Source organism: Typopeltis vanoorti, chromosome 3, assembly GCF_054136105.1.
Source record: "Typopeltis vanoorti isolate ZY-2024b chromosome 3, IOZ_Tvanoo_1.0, whole genome shotgun sequence".
NCBI classification, from domain to species: Eukaryota; Metazoa; Arthropoda; class Arachnida; order Uropygi; family Thelyphonidae; genus Typopeltis; species Typopeltis vanoorti.
Window position 1 is genome coordinate 44703616 of NC_143551.1, and position 18464 is coordinate 44722079.

The 18464-nt window shown below is 36.6% G+C and overlaps 1 protein-coding gene across 1 annotated transcript in view; it reads left to right on the forward strand.

Annotated features, from left to right (window-relative positions):
- Positions 1-906: 906 nt before the first annotated feature.
- LOC150108089 (nuclear pore membrane glycoprotein 210-like) overlaps positions 907-18464 on the forward strand; it is a 205633-nt gene continuing 188075 nt past the window's right edge. Inside the window, exon 1 of the mRNA XM_090415973.1 lies at positions 907-1082. Coding sequence (XP_090272099.1) covers positions 907-1082 — 176 coding nt within the window. The remainder of the gene's footprint in view (positions 1083-18464) is intronic.

The following is an 18464-nucleotide window of genomic DNA, read 5'->3' on the forward strand; positions in this document are numbered from 1 at the left end:
TAGAAACTGTCCTTGTAAACGGAATCACAATAGTAGAACTGTAATGTATATCTTCTGGTCGTCTTTGTGGGGATGGGGGGGGGGTTGTCACAGAAAAGAATCTTGTGGATCAATTTCCTAGGTTAACCATTCTTTGTAAGATTATTTGATATCAGGGATAGTTCATTTGGAGGTCTTTATCATCAGTTGTAATGAGAGAGGCCCTATTTTTTTGGCATGTGTACAATGGTAAGTTTCTGAGATATATGGTGTGAAGAAGTGAAGTGTAAGTATCTACCTGTGCTGATAGATTTGAGATAAACTGTAAGGCTGATGAATCCATTTAAATGTTTTTTAATTAAAATGTCTAGAAATGGTAATTGGTTATTTTTCTCCAGTACTAGAGTGAATTTAATTTTGTGATGTAAAGAGTTGATCTTGCTTAGGAAATCGAACAACTCCTTTTCCATATTTTTCCAAACAATAAAAATATCGTCAGCATATCTCCACCAAACTATGGGTTTAGTGTTAAGTTAAGATAAAATTTTATTTTCAAATTTCTCTATAAAGAGATCAGTGCAAAGTGGTGAAAGAGGGCTTTCCATTGCAAGGCCTGTTAATCGCTGGTAAAACGTTTTATTCCACAGAAAAAAGTCAGAATTTAAAGAATGTTGGAACAAAGACGTAATGACTTGAGGGAAGAATTTTCCTAAAATGTCGATCATTTCCTCTACTGGAATAGTGGGAAATAATGATGTCACATCCAGTCTTGCCAGAAGATCTATATTGGATATCGAGATGTTGTTTAATTTCTCCACGAAATGTTGTGAATTTCGTATGTAAGTATCCTAATTGCGGATGTGTGCTTTGAGAACACCTGCAAGGTGTTTAGATAATAAATATGTAGGCGAATTAATACCATCAACGATGGGGCGTTACGGTATTCCATTTTTATGGACTTTTGGAGAGCCACATAGTTTCAGCGTTAGTGGATGCATAGACTTCAATCTCCGTTTTGAATCTGTTAACCAGCTATCCATATTACGTAATAAATCGTTGGTATCATTTGGATTCTGTAAAGTAGAATCTGATTCTAAAACACGGTAAGTAGATGTATTATAATTATTATTATTATTGTTCCGGGAAACTCCAAGGAGTCGACAGAACTCATCGACAGACGGGGTAGATATACAGTCCTTAAGGAGGCAGTTGAATATATGAATGAATATAATATGCCCAAGCGAATAAGTACAACAAATCAGAGTGGAATAGTTAATATAAGGCATAAAAGTAGGGTTGGGGATAATGGGAGTCTTAAATTCATGTACACTAATGCTAGGAGAATTAGGAACAAGAAGGAAGAGTTTTTGGCCATGGTGGGCACTTCCAGACCACAGGTTATTGGTGTTAGTGAATCATGGCTGACTGTAGATGATATAGCTAGTGGGATTGAATGTGATGGGTATAGTGTGTTCAGGAATGACAGGGAGAATAAAATGGGGAGAGGAATATTGTTGATGATAGCTGATGAGCTACAGCCAAGGAGAATAGAAGTTGAATTGCAGGATAGAGAAAAGAGCACATTTGAGGCCATTTGGTGTGAGATTGTGGCTAGCAGAACTAAATATACAATTGGGTTCTGCTATAGACTAGGAGTTGACAGTATGCACAAGCAAATAGAAGAAATGAGTGGAAGGAGGGTAATTATTATGGGAGATTTCAATTATGGTCGCATTGTATCAGATAGTAAGTAGGCGATCTTATCTTTGTAATCACTAGTATTAAGACCACTGTACATTTGCCTTTATCGCCTTTTAAGATGATGATTTCTTTATCTTTCTTTAACCTAAACATAGCTATTCTCTCAAGAGGAGTGATGTGTTTGTGGGGGAGCTCTTGAAGAAGAGAGAATGATGGTGCTTTTAAGTCTGAGATCATTAACTATGGTTTCCGGTAGAAACGATGTGACATCGTTATTTACCAATATTCCAGTAGAGGAAGTGATCGGCATTTTAGGAAACTTCTTCCCTCAAAACATTATTTATTTCATCATTATATAAATTCTAACTTTTTTCTATGGAATAAAACCTTTTTCCCAGCAATTAACAGGCATTGCAATGGGAAGTCCTCTTTCACCACCTTGTGCTGATTTCATTATGGAGAAATTTGAAAATAAAATTTTATCTCAACTGGACACTCAACCCACTGTTTGGTGGAGATACGTTGACGATATTTTTATTGTTCGGAAAAATATGGAAAAGGAGTTGTTCGATTTCCTAAGCATGATCAACTCTTTACAGCACATAAAATTTTATCTCAACTGGACACTCAACCCACTGTTTGGTGGAGATACGTTGATGATATTTTTATTGTTCGGAAAAATATGGAAAAGGAGTTGTTCGATTTCCTAAGCAAGATCAACTCTTTACAGCACAAAATTAAATCCACTCTAGAACTGGAGAAATATAACCAATTACCATTTCTAGACATTTTAATTAAAAAACATTTAAATGGATTCATCAGCCTTACAGTTTATCTCAAATCTATCAGCACAGGTAGATACACTTCACTTCTTCACACCATATATCTCAGAAACTTATCATTGTACACATGCTAAAAGAAATAGATCCTCTCTCATTACAACTGATGATAAAGACCTCGAAGATGAACTATCCTTGATATCAAATAATCTTACAAAGAATGGTTAACCTAGGAAATTGATCCACAAGATTCTTTTCTGTGACAACCCCCCCCCCATCCCCACAAAGACGACCAGAAGATATACATTACAATTCTACTATTGTGATTCCGTTTACACGGACAGTTTCTAATAAAATTGCTAAACTCCTCAAGCCACATGGAATACGAGTAGCTTTTAAACTTTCATAGACCTTTCTCAAATTCTTGAGATCTCTAAAAGAGATAGTCATCCTTTTTTCAAATATGTCGGAGTTTACATCATATCCTGCTCGTGCGGCTTAAAATATACTGGCCACACTTCACGAAATTTTGAAATCAGAAAAAAGGAAAACATAGGAGACGTCAATAATAATAGAGAAGACAAATCGCGGTTATCCTTTCATTTTGCTAGGCCTAACCATGTTATAGAATGGGATATAAGCTCCATGCCCTTCTGAGAGGAGGATTTCCGCTTCCGAATGATAAAAGAAGCCACAACAGTTATCGTCCAGAAGAAAACTTAAATATAAACCAAGGATTAATTCTGCCCGAGATCTGGAAGACCCTCATTACATCTTTCAACATTCCAAAATTAAATTTTGCTGCCAACTACAGATCGTTCCTTCATAATAACTAGTAGACCATACAAGTGCTATACGTATGATTTACGCGTTCTTCTGCTTTTATAAAAATGCAATTGTATTCGGTCTATTTATGGTTTCAGTGCAAACAGTTTTTCAGCGTTTAAATATTCTTACATTTATATAATTTTAACCCTGATGAAGCCAACAGCCACAGTTGGCAAAACTAGTCGGTATAACTTAGTTTAAAATAAATAGAAATTACCAAAAAAACCCAGATAGTAGTTATTCTCTCCTATAATAATAATAATATTTTTTTTGATATATTATTATGTTTCAGATCAATTATATACATAGATACAATAATAATTATATATACACGTATATATAATATTTATAATACATTATGATTGTGATTAACAGATACTTGCGGTTAATAATATTTTTTAAAAAAATCAAAAAAAAAAAATCAGCTAACTCCTTTTGTTCCTGTATAGGGAGTAGGTGGGCCCATTTACGCTATCTAACGTTTGGAGACTGAGTGGGTAGTTCAATCTCTACTGGTAGCCAATCAGGGAGATAGCTGGCCCAAGGCTATCACTGATTCATCGGTATGCAGTGAAGAAGGCGACAAGCTAGAGCCGCCATCTCGTGGTCCCTAACCTTAACACAATATATTTAATGTCTGAAAATAGCGTGGGTTCGATGGTCGATTTTCTTGAGTTTACGCGAGGAAAAACCCGATTTTCCGGGAGAAAAAACTCGCTAGCCCGTGCCAGAGATCGACTAACTCGGGAATCGGTCGAAAAGAGGCTTAGAAAAATTTCCTCTAGTCCGCGACTAGATTTGAATCACCAAATCCTTTCTTCGTGCGGTCAAGCGCCATAGAGTGCAAACGCCACTTCTACTGAGCTACAATTTTTTTAATAAATAATATTTTTGTTCATTGCTAAAATATTTACACATATATATACAGTAGTTATCTTGAATATAATTTTACAAAATTTTTCTACATTGGATTTCAGTTAAAAATTTTAATAACACTCTTTTCCTCTGTATTGTGATTTAACACGCATTGTCTAATATTACCAGTGATGATTATATAGATTTTTATATTTTTTTTGAGTGAATAACTAATATAACAATAATAGTTTAGGAGGCATTTTGGAGGCACTTCTGATTTCTTCCTCGAAGCTTTGCAGAGCTTATCTGAGGAAGACAATAGATGGCGGTGGTTTTGTGGTTATGTTTCTATATTGGTTGCAAGCCAGGTGTTGATTTTACTGTTTGTTGGTACGTGCTTGGAAAGCTTCATCTGCCATAACACAGTTTTCCTCTCTTTTTTTTTTGCAAGTAGGGTTGGATTTTCTGCACAGTGTGTTTGTTTGTGTCTTTGTAGTGGTGTTTTTTGAGAGGGATTTGTCATGGGTTTTTCTGTGTGTGTGTGAGTGTGTGAGGTAGAGAGAGAGAGAGAGAGAGAGAAACAGGAATTTCTCTAATTTTATTTCTCGCTATAATATTTATATAGTGCCTGTTTCAGCTCTCTGTATGTCCCTAGGTTTCTGTTGTCGAACGCAGTTTGTTTATCATGTCAGGTATTTTGGGTAGCTTTTCCATAGTGATTTTTGTACTTATATGTTATATAGTTTGTTGACTGTGGTCTTGTTATCTGATAGGTTGTTCTGGTTACTCTATAGGTTGGTCTGAAGTGGTGTTTTAACATGACTGTGCAGTGGCATAAGTGTGTCACCTTAAATATTTTGTGTTGTGTCCATGCTGCCTGCATAATTGTGTGTTGTTCCCAGAATATCAGTTTTACCTTTTTATCTTGCAACAAATAATAATAATAATTATAATTATAATAATATGAAAAAATAAACTGTACTGTCCCTTTCAAAAGTACGTGTGGTCAGCCTAGTTCAAAACCAATAGAGGTTTTGTGCTGACTTTTTTTTTTTTTTTTGCTTTATGGTAAATAGTTGATAAATCACAGGAATACAACTGGGACTTGTAATTCTATCTAAGTTATATAGATATCGAAAGAGCATATGACAAGATGTCAAGAAAAAAGCTTTTCAAAACTTGATATGCTAAACGTGACATGCAAAACGTTGAATGCTATCTTGATATTCTAAATGGACCACTGCAATGACCAATACATGGTCAAAATTTGTGTTGCAATTCAGCAATTAGAATTAAAGTAGGTAGAAGAGGATTTGGTAATAAATCAGGTATGAGAAAATGGTGCACAGTGTTCCTACTATTATTCATCGTGTACACAGATCACATAATGAAGGAAAGTAAATATAAACTTGATATCAAAATTTCAAATTTTAAACTCAGCTCATTACTTTATGCTGATGATGTTATACTCAAAAAAGAAATCATATGTAAGTATCCAGAATTCTCTAACAAAATTGGCATGAAAATCAGCAAAAATAAAAAAAAAGTAAAAAACATATCAAAACTATAAATGGGCAGGAAGATGAAATACTTCAACAACATTTTTCTGCAGAATCTATGGAACGAGGAAAATATTTCAGATTTTCAGGCGGACAGTGAAGACAACAAATTAACTCTGAAAATTGATAACGGAATGATCAAAACTGTTATGTTGGTGATTACTTGAATAAATCTATAAAGAGAAAGAAAGAGAGAGAAATCATCCAAAACATTAAACCAGCAGTATACACAAGACAAAGTTCAAACTAATGTTAAGTATGATTCTGAGATTTGGGTTAAAAAAAAAAACTCTTAAAAACTGGAGACAAACCATGATGTATCAGCTAGATTAAAAATACAGCACTTCAGAAAGAATGGAGGCCATAGATATGACAGTTCTTGTTTAGCTTATGATGTACAACGGCCGTGAGGCCTTTTTTACAGGACGTACGGTACCATCTCAATTCCCCCTGATTTTATCCGCGCTCGGGACCGACATAGCTGATGAATCAGGCCTATGGCTGGGTCTTAAGTATTCTTGACTGTAATCAGTGTGTGCTCACAGGCCGGTTTGCCTGGTCTTGGACGAAAAACTCGAGTTTCCGGGTGAAAAATCCCCATCCCTCCGTACACGTTTCGTCGAAAGAGACCAGATAAAGGTTACTGACGTCACGTGACGGGAATCCAACTCAGGCCTTTTCGACCAAAGGTCTTCGTCTATACCGACTGAGCTACGAAGGCTCTATGACATTTCTGAAAAGGTTTGAAGAATTGAACAGATGGCTTCAGTAGACGGATCATATTAAAAACGAGGATATTAGAAAAGCATTTGAGATTGTTAGCATTTATGAATTTCGATTTACAATAAGATTTGGAGCAAACTTCAAGAACTGGTTAAAATATTTTATGAAATTCCAGAAAGCCGTATGATCATAAGTAAAAAACTCTCCACAGCTATCCAAATCATTTTTCCATACGACAAGTTTACCCTCTATCTCAGCCCCTCTTTGTATTAGCACTTGAACCAATAATTAGAGTCACAAACACAAACAAATTCGAAGAATAAATATTCATGGAGTAAGCGAAGCAAAATTGCTAGCTCATGCCAATGACATATCACTCATTCTAGGAAATGAAAAATCCATGGAGGAAACGATCAGAATATTGGACTCCTTTGCAAAGGCTTCAGCTCTTACTGTGAACGTGGCGAAGTCTTGTTTGGTGGTCGGCGACTGGAAAAGTAACCTGAAATATCGGCGGGAATGTTGAGAAAAAAGCGAATTCCCAGTATTAACAATAAAAATTGGAGGCCCGGACACATATGTAGATCAATGGAAAGCATTGTGTGAAGCCATATTAAAAAAAAAATAGTAATATAATTTAGGGAAAGAGAGGATTTGCAATATGTACTTAGCCTCTGCACTGTGGTACAAAATAAATAACATTCCATATCACGCCAATGGGCAGGTATCATTCATAGGCTCTTTGCGAATATATATGGGGTTCACCATATGAACCAAACGCCGTACAAAGCTCTTCCACGAAATAGAAACCGGGGGTCTCAGTCCAGTTAATATACACCTAAAAACATTGATAATAAGAGCCATAAGTGAAGTAAAAGGACATAATAAATCATGCCACGGATGCACAATTGCTTTTCTACAAATGTGCCTTCGTTACAAAGTCATTAGCTATGTTCATTTCATCAAAAAAAAAAAAGACTAACAAGAATGTTCACTGAAATGGCTAAAGGACACCGGTTTATAGAAGAAAATTATAGCATTGAGAATTTATTACATACCCAGTTAAGTGCAATATTATGAAAGTTATTAAGAACCATTTCACCAATACCTCAGCACCGAGAACAAAAACAGAGTTGAGATTAAACTAAACTCAATTTTAAACAATATATTTCGTCTTCCAATAAGTCCTTTCTACAGAATAATACATTTTTCTTTTAATTCATCATGAATATTTGCCAATCAAAATGTGGGTTGTGGCAAAAGGAATACCGTTAGATGATCTCGCAAACTGTCAATTCTGTAAACAGCCAGAAACATTTTACCACATGAAAATTTATTTTAAAAAAAGCAGAGGAAACCTAGAGTCTTGTGAAACAATGGATGCCACAGAATCAAATAATAAATGAAAATCTAACATTTCGCTAAACAATAGAGTTAAGCAGAATATAAACAATAATAATTATTATAATCATGTTTACTCTTTGGACATACAGGTATGACCATATGCATGACAGAACAGGCGATGAAAATATCTAAACAAAGTTCCATCGACTATTCTTTTGAAAAAGAGGAATGGGAGTCCTTAGTAATATACCCTTATATCAAATTAACCAAGGCTGCCTTCCTGAGTACTGAACACACACACACACACACACACACACACACACACACACACACACACACACACACACACACACACACACACACACACACACACACACACACACACACACACACACACACACACACACACACACACACACACACACACACACACACACACACACACACACACACACACACACAGAGAGAGAGAGAGAGAGAGAGAGAGAGAGAATCAGTTAATAAGACATTTTGTAGAATGTTAAGTGAACTTTAAGAAATCAAAATGTGTAATTAAAGAATGATGTATGCTTCATTAGCGAACAATTATTAATAACAATTATTAATAACAATTGTTAATAACAGTAAAACAAATGAATTAAGAGTCATCCACGTCTCCCTCAATATGGATAAAATACATCACTCCTCTAAACTTCGTATCTATTATATATTTCAATGTAATATCAATGGTATTACAATTTAATATGCATTTCGCATCTGTGATAACCTGGACGTATATATACGTCTTGGCTTTGGGTGGTTAAACCCTGAATGTAACTAATAATGTAATTAGTGTCATGTAATTGTTCACAGTTAATGACTAAGAGAAGCAAATTCAGAAAATGATTTACTTGTCACAAATAGTCATACCCTTAAGGAGGTTTAAAGTATATGTAAATATATGATGTATCTATTTTTGATGTACTTATTTATACTACTGTGCATTTATTTGTTATTGGTTTAAGAAAATATACATGGTAGAAGTGGTGATTGTCTTAGCCTAAATTTCGATTCCATTCGCCGAATAGAGGAATTTTTTAAGCCTTTTTCGACATGATAACGACTTAATCGATCTCTAGCACTGGCAAAAAGTTTTTTTCTCTGGAATCTCAGGTTTTAATCCCATAAATTCAAGAAAATAAACTGTGGAGCCCATACTATTTCGGCAATAAAAATATTGTGGTAATGTTATGGGCCACCAGACGGCGACACTTGTTATTCATCTCTTAACTGTAGGCCGCTTATTTTAGTGATAGCGTTGCACTATCTCAGTCTGATTGGCTACCTTTGGAGATTGAACTGCCCACTCAGTCTTCAAAAAAGTTAACTAGCCCTAAAACAGCTTCGCCTACTGCCTATAAGGGAAGGAAAGGCGTTAGGTGTTAAAAATAAATATTCAAAACTGTAAAACAACACGTTCATCCATGTGGATAGCAGAAAGACACACATCACATTGATTAAATATGTGAAATTCAGTCCCCATCCACTCTAAAACCAATCATTGCCATGAAACAAATTGCAATAATGCAGTTAAAAATGCCCATGATCTATTAATATCTGTTAAAATATCTCTGCTATCGTGAAAAACAAGAAATGCAGTTGAATCATCATATTAATTACCTCAGGAGAAATTAAGCATAACCGAACGACTTTTCCATCTTAGTGAGATATTGTCCTACTCAACATCAACATTTTGATTTACATCTTTAGGGAAGTAATAACTCACAATGGACTGAGTGTGTGAGTGTGAACGGATAGTGGATCACTTCAATGTAGAGAAATTGAATCGGCTAAAAGTGGATTTTGTTAGCCCTCAGGCTCCAAAACAAAGTTAAGGCTAAGAGGGTATCCCTTAATACTTTGGTGATTTAAAATCGTTGATATTTTTAATCTATAAGTCTTTTTCACCTCAATGTAGAAAAAAATCAAGTAACGCCATCTGTTTCCGTACAGCGAGTAGACAAAGCTGGTATAGTCTTGACCAAATTTCGGTCAAGACTATACCAGGGCCTATACCTTTTGACCCAAACACTGACGCGACATTATTGTCTGAAATAGTATTGGTTCTACGGTCGATTTTCGTGACTTTTCTGGACGAAAAACCAAGTTTCTGGGTGTAAAACATGCTTTTCCCTACAAGATATCGACTAACTCGAAAATTAGTAGGAAAAAATGTTCAGTAAAGTCACTCTGTTGGGCAACTAGAATTGAAAGAAGATCTATCTTTGGGTGGCCAAGTGTTAATGTATTCCTAGTTACTTTTAATGAGCTACAAAGCTTTGGCGATGTGAAAATCTGCATTGAAAAACAAAAAGAATAATTACTTTTTTTCAAATTTTTATTGTTTATTACTGTTTTACTTCTAGTAGAAATATTACGTTTACAAGCATGGTTTTCTTCTTTTCTTGCAATGTAAATTGATATCCTATAATTCGAATGTTTCTTAGAGGTTATAATGGCTCTAAAGAAAGCGTTCAGAATTTCGAATGTTATTACCTGTTCGTCAACAAAAAGTAATATTTTTTCACTCGAATAGAAGAGAGATTAATAACATGATATTTTATTGGAATTTATTATTATTGCAATCAGTTATATACAAAATAGTGTTTCAAAAAAGCATATTGTTAATTTCTTGGTTTATTACTCATCACTATAATCACATACCGGGTACTGAATTTGAAACCTTTATTTAATACCGTAAATGTAAGATACCAAGAAATTATATACTTGGCTTAATCCTTTGTCCAAGTGTAAGGAAGCAAAGTATTTGTTAATTTTATGCTGTACTTAAAGTATTTTCAGGACTGGGCAACTCGTACATAGAAACTAAAGACTTCACATCACTTGCTTAGTATCCCATAATGCACATCTCCTTGCAGACATGTATAATGCTATGCATTATGGGAAGGTTAACTACCCAGACCGGTTTCAACTTTTATTGTGGTTTCATCAGTGGGAGCCAGACGTAGAGGTGATACAAAGGTTGGTGTAATACAGTAGTCATATTGTCATGTACGAGTTGCCAAAATGTGTCACACTTTAATATTAAAATACTCTGAATTAGAGGAAATTATTGGAACTTTTTCCACTTGGTTACATTTAGTTTAATTCTTTATCCAAGTGTAAGCAAACAAAGTTTGCGTCTGAAGTATTTTTATGAATGGACAACTCGTACATAGAAACTTTGGATACACATTATTATGGATAGAAATTATATATTAATATGAAAGAGGATCTTTGGATTCATACCTTGCCCACCCAGGGATTTACAAAGTCCAATATACCTGTAACCTACCTTACATAGGGGAAACAGCATGCACCATCCAAATTAGAAAAGATGAACACAAGCGCCATGTTAAATACCCTGCCTAAGATAAAACACCCCCTTTAGAGCACACACTCCAAACATGTCAAAGAATTGAATGGAAAGTCACCAAGTCCCTACACCACACCAAAACTGGTTTGAAAGCAATTTCAAAGAAGCTTGTAAAATGCTGAAATGTTATCCAAATCTGAATAAGAATGATGGATTAATTATTCCAAGAATTCGGAGGATCTATCTTCAACCCGTGGGGCATCCAGAAGGATCTTATTAAAAAATCTTAATCGACAGGACTTTAGAACGTGTTTAATGTAGTTCTATATTTTTGTTTTTATTTAGTTATTATTATTTTTTTTTGTATTTAATTTTTTAATTATTATTTTATTATTTCAGAGCCTGTGTAGCTCAGTAGAAGTAGCGTCTGCACTCTACGACACTTGACCACACGAAGAAAGACTTGGAGGTTCAAATTCAGACTCCAACTAGGGAAACATTTTTCTAAATCTTTTCTCGATCGGTTCCCGAGTCAGTCGATCACTGGCAAGGGCAAGAACGTTTTTTCTTCCGGAAACTTGGGTTTTACCACCCGTAAACTCAAGAAAATCGGCCATCGAACCCACACTATTTTCAGACATTAAAAATATTGTGTTGGGGTCAGGGCCATGAGATGGCGGCACTTGCTAGCCGTCTTTTTCACTATGTACTGATCAATTAGTGATAGCCTTTGGCTAGCTATCTCCGATTGGCTACCAGCGGTGATTGAATTGCCCACTCAGTCTCCAAAATGTTGGATTAGGGCTAAAATGGCCTCGCCTACTCCGTATACGGGACCAAAAAGGCAGAATCTGATTTTTTTTTACATAGAGTTCAGAGTAGGGTAAACGATTAACAAACATTTATATTCACCTTACTATTGTCTAGTTTATTGTCATATAGCTTGCATACTGTACATATGTTTTCCTGATGGTAACCTTCATGTAGAGGTCGAAACGTCGAATGTTACTTTTTTACTGATAAGTAAAGTAATTATTCTAACACATGTGTTGTGTGTCTATAAATTCTTCGCTATGAACTATCAATTTAATGTGAGTAAGGATAAAGTTATGCACTTCTTCATGATGTGATTCGTTAATTATTCCCAGTACAGGAATAAAAGGCCTTAGCTGATTTATTTTTTTTATATCACAAAAACTGTGTATACAAATCAGAGAATAATTGCGATGTTGAATCGAATATTGAGTTGTAACAATGTAGAAGTCATTCAGCTTCTTTAGAAGACTTTGATACAACTTCATCTAGAGTTCTGTATGCTTATTTGGTGTCCTGAGTCCCACTGGTATGAAGAATCTGTTGAAAGTCTACTAAGAACAGTTACTGAGATGATAACGGGATTATGGAACATAGATTATGATGATAGATTGAGAATATGTGGACTGCAGCCTTGGTATACAGCAGAAAGTATAGTGATATGATACAGGTATAAAATATTAAGAGCGCGTTATAGGCTCTTGTTCATTGATACTATTTTTCGTAATATGCAAGGTGGTAGATCACAAAAGGCATCAGTAAAAGTTAATATTCCATGCACTTAAAAAAATGTGAAAGCTAAAATTTTCTATCAAAAACTGTGAATGAGTGGAACAGTTTGCCTGTTGAAGTACTGAGTGCATCTAGTGTAAAGGAGTTTAAAAGAAAGTATTACAGCTGTTGTTGAGTATGGGTTCTATCGATGAGTTTTTGACTTCCTGGAAGTAGAATAATAATAATGATAATAATAAATATAGTATATTATATTTTTATGAATTTATATTTATGCTTGGTATCCTGGGTAGCTCAGTAGAAGTGGTGTTTGCACTTTACAGCGCTTGACTGCATGAAGAAAGGATTTGGTGGTTCAAATCTAGTCGCTAACTAGAGGAAATTTTTCTGTCTTTTTTTTTTGACTGGCTCCCGAGTTAATCGATCTCTGGCACGGGCTAGCGGGTTTTTTCTAACTTGCCGCCTTCTTCACTGCGTACCGATGAATCAGTGATAGCCTTGGGCCAGCTATCTCTCTGATTGGGACCCAGTGGAGATTGAACTGCCCACTCAGTCTCCAAAAGTTAGATAGGGCAAACGGCCCCGCCTACTCCCTATGCGGGAACAAACAGGCGTTAGCTGATTTTTTTTTTGGTATGGTTATGTGCATATATATAATTGTTATTCAAAGATTCCCTAATACCTGAAAATTATTTCATGGGGTCATTAAGGAGTTGAAATTTGAGAAGTCTGACTACTGTCCTTGTATTGAATAATTTCATTTGGTGTTTTATGCATCAAGTAGTATGTAGATCGTGCACTCGCTCAATGAGTCGTATAATTTTCGGCTAACGTAAATAAACAGCGTGGGCGAGTTTCCGAAACGAAGGAGAGAGTGTTGTATGGTGACTCATTATTAAGAGGAGTAATAGATGGGAGTGTAACTAAATCGTACTTACCGGGTGCGAAATTTAAGGATGTAAGTGAGAGCATTAGAGTGCAAAAACAGAGGGTGAAAGAAATAACAATTGTGGCTGGTACGAATGAATTGAAAGGTGATAAATTTTTTATGAGAGAGGACTTGAAAGTATTGTTAAAAGTAGCGAAAGAAAAGAGTGATAGAGTTAGAATGGTGAGTCTGTTACCGCGGTATGACAGAGAGGAATTTTGAAGGAGGGCCATAATCGCAAATGATATTATGCGCAGGTTATGCGGACGGTGTGGTGTGGAATTTGTGGACGTGTGGAATGAGTTTGAAGGGCGAAAGGACTTATACAAGATGGATGGACTGCATTTGAATGGACTTGGTGTGCGGAGACTGGAAAAAGGGTTGCTGAATGAAGTGAAAATGGATGTGCAGAACCAGGGAAACTAGAACTACCAAGGAGGGGGGGAAGTGGATATCCAGACATCAGTGAGACAGTTGAGTGTAAAAATGTATATAATGTACCTGAGCCAGCAATAAGGACAAAAAATGGGAATCGGATATTTAGAATAACGCATCAAGATAGGGGTGGGACAAAGGGAACACTGCAATTCATGTATACTAATGCCAGGAGTATTAGGAACAAGAAGGAAGAATTTTTGGCGGCCTTGATTGGCTCTTCCTGGCCACAGGTTATTGGCATTATTGAAACATGGCTGACGGAAGATGATATAGTTAGTGGGATAGAATGTGTAGGTTATAGTATGTTTAGGAGGGACAGAGAGAATAAAATTGGGGGAGGGGTGTTATTGATAATAGCTGATGAACTGCAGCCAAGGAGAATTGAAGTATTGCAGGATAGTGAAAGGAGCTCATTTGAGGCTATTTGGTGTGAGATTGAGACTGGCAGAATAAAATATACAGTTGGGTGCTGCTATAGACCAGGTGATGGAATAGATGGTGGAGATAGTATGCATAGGGAAATTGATGAAATGAGTGGAAGGAGAGTAATTATTATGGGGGATTTCAACTGTGGTAACATTGATCGGAAGGAGGAGAGGACACATGTGAGGAAGGAAATGGATTTTATTCAATTATTAAGGGATAACTATATGAAACAGCATGTAATTGAAAATACTAGGGGTGTGAGAGTGCTTGACCTGGTAATAGTATCTGAGAATTTGACTGTAATGAATATGACCATGTTGCCACCTATTGGTGAGAGTGATCATAAGGTCTTGACCTGGGAGGTGGCTAAAGGTGTGAAATTTGTGATTAAGACAGGGTATATATGGAATTACCATGCTGGCATTATGACAAGCTTAGGAGATTGCTTGGATCAGTGCCATGGCATGTACAACTGCAAAGGCTGGACGTCGATAGAGCATGGGAAGTGGTCAAGGAGCATTTACAGGAGGTTATGGCTGATTGTATACCTAAGGTCCGAATAGTGAAACAAGGAGGGGTTAAATGGATGAATAACACCATTAAGCTTGAGCTGCAAAAAAAGAAACAACTATGGAGGGAATTTAAAGAAAGGGGTGACCTGCAGGCACACGAACGGTATAAAGTACAGGCTAGAAGGGTAACGAGTGTGGTAAAAACAGCAAAAGCTGATTATGGAAGGAAACTAGCTATGCAAGCAAAAGAGAATCCCAAACAGTTCTTTCAATATGCTGCAAGCAAGAAAAAAACAGTACATGGCAAAATGATTTTAAGGAATTTCGATGGTAAAGAGTTCACTGAACCAGTTGATATAGTGGAGTTACTGAGCGCGCACTTTGTAAAAGCATATCATCCAGGTGGTGACGTTGAAAAAATGAAGGAACCATTAGTTTATATGGGAATTGTGATGAATGAAGTGGAGGTGAATAGTCTATTACAGAACCTTAATGTGAATACATCTGTGGGATTGGATGGTATACCTGCACGGGTCTTGCATGAAGCGGCTAATGAGTTATCAGTGCCCTTGACCATGTTGTTTAATCTGAGTCTCAGGTCTGGCTTAGTCCCGAAGGCGTGGAAGGAGGGGAAAATAGTTCCACTGCATAAAGGAGGATCCAAGACTATGGTTACAAATTACCGACCGATCAGCATATCAGGAGTCGTTGTCAAGGTCTTGGAGAAAGTAGTCAAGGGAAAAATACAGGAATGGATTGATGAAAATGAGATACTGTACAGAGGACAGCATGGCTTTGTGAAGGGTAGATCATGCCTCTGTAACTTGCTCAAGTTTTATAACAAGGTGACGGCTGAACTGGATAAGGGAAATGGGTTTACAGTGATACTGCTGGACCTGGCAAAGGCGTTTGACAGGATACCACATGGAATTCTAATCCGTAAACTACAACATATGGGAATGGATATAGGGTTGGTGAGATGGATAGCTGGGTGGTTGATGGAGAGATATCAAAGAGTAGTTTATTCAGGAGTAGAGTCCAAAAAACGGCCTGTGACTAGTGGTGTGCCACAGGGTTCTGTTCTTGGACCACTGCTGTTTAATCTGTTCATTAAAGATATAGGGAAGGGTCTAAGTGGGACAGTTCATTTGTTCGCTGATGATGCAAAGTTGGGTAGGGCGATAGTGAATGCAGAAGATGTCAAAGTCTTGCAAGATGACTTAGATAGATTGGAGTTCTGGACTAAGGAGAATGGATGTCAATTTAATGTGACAAAATGTAAGGTTATGCATTTCGAAGTGAAAAGATTAGCAGCAGTATACCACATTGGTGGAACTGTGCTCCAAGAGATTGATGAGGCCAGGGACTTGGGAGTGTTGGTGGATAGGGAGATGAAGTTTAGGGGGCACATTGCGAAAGTAGCTAAATCAGCTCATCAACTCACTTGGTTGTTGAAAAATACCTTGACCAGCAGAGAAAAACAAGTTATTGTACCTCTGTACCGAGCCCTGATAAGACCTCATCTCGACTACTGTGCCCAGATTTGGTCACCTCGGTTCCTTCTTGATGGGGAAGAGGTTGAGAGGATCCAGAAGCGAGTGACTAAGATGATAGCGGGTCTATGGAATGAGCCATATGAGAACAGGTTGAAGATTTGTGGGTTGCAGAAACTAGTTGTTAGGCGAAAAAGGGGAGATATGATTGAGACATTCAAATTGCTAAAAGGATTCTATAGGATTAATTCAGATGATATTTTTGAGATCAGGACTGGTGGTGGGAGAACTAGGGGACACCCATGGAAGCTGTGCAAAAGCGTGGTTAGCAGGGGTGTTAGAGCTGGGTTCTTTACTTTTAGAGTGGTAAATGAGTGGAATAAGCTGCCAGAGTCTGTTGTGGGTGCTATGACAGTGAGCGAGTTCAAGGCAAGGTATGACATATACTGTGAGAATGTTGAACAGCTGTGTGAACATGATGTTTAGGGCCTCCCTCGATGAGTCTAAGGACTCCTGGAGTAGCCCGTGGTAATAATAATAATAATAATAATTCTATGTAGTTTCACGTAATAATAATTATGTCTGAATTTTTTATAGTTTCCCTTCCAAAATTTAATAAAAATCCAACTATAATTTGACATTAGGATCTCGAAGATATCATGTATTAGTGTGAGTCCTAATTCGGCGAGTCAGTGAAATTAGATTAAAATGGGAGGAAAGGTAAGAATATGTGTCGAAGTTCAGTGAAGATATGCAAACGTAATAATGATATGGTTATCAATATGATGAGGAAGATAGAACTGTGTGTGTGTGTGTGTGTGTGTGTGTGTGTGACCTGAAAAAATGGGCTAACTGGTACTGGTATAGGCTGTTACCGCCAAGTTTACACACGGTAGTCCATTTCTTAATTGTCGGAAACGAAGTCGAAGAATGCCCATAAACTTTTATGAACTTCGCATGAATTTCTTTTGGCGTTAAACCTTCTTTTACAAAGAATTTTATAACGCCACGATACTAAATTTCAAGGGAAATAGACAAGTTACCATCACGTGTTTTAACCCTAATTAAATAAAAATCTCAGGAGGAGGTATAAATTTAGAAAGTATTTTACCTTGGGTATAATAAATGTTAAAGATACCAAGCTTTTTAAACCTGGTTTTACTCCATATCCCAAGTAAGAGACAAACAAGTCAAGTTTGCGCCTGTAAGTGTCGCAAGTCTAGCTGACCCTGCACGTAGTGCAAAACCAAGGTAACTCATGGTAAAAGTAGAATAAGCTCTGATTACTATTCTTAATATTTACCCTTAATGCAAAGCACATCGCCCTGGAGGAGATGTATGCTGCTTTGTATTTAAATACTTTCTACATTTATATCTCCTCCTGAGATTTTTATTTAATAAGGTTAAACACCTTTTGGTAATTTGCTCTGGTAAAATACTTATAAGCTCTGTATTACTAAAATCTTGGTATTTCTAGCCTGACTCCCACTGATGAGACCTCAATAAAGGTCGAAACCGGTCTGGGTAGTGACCCCTTGCCTTTAATACAAAGCATCATACATCTCCTCCAGGATGTGCTTTGTATTAAGGGTAAATATTAAGATTAGTGATCAGAGCTTATTCTACTTTTATCATGAGTTGCCTGGACTTGCACTAGGTATAGCTTGTATCTTTAACACACACACACACACACACACACACACACACACACACACACACACACACACACACACACACACACACACACACACACACACACACACACACACACACACACACACACACACACACACACACACACACACACACACACACACACACATATATATATATATATACAGTATATATATATATATATAGCGCATGCAAGAAACATTAAGAGAGTATTTTACAACAAAGCAATCGTACTAAATGAAATTAGCTGTGATGGTAATAGTAATCAAAATTATTTTCTCGTTATGGTTATAGCAAAATAAACAAGGAATGTGGAATAATCACT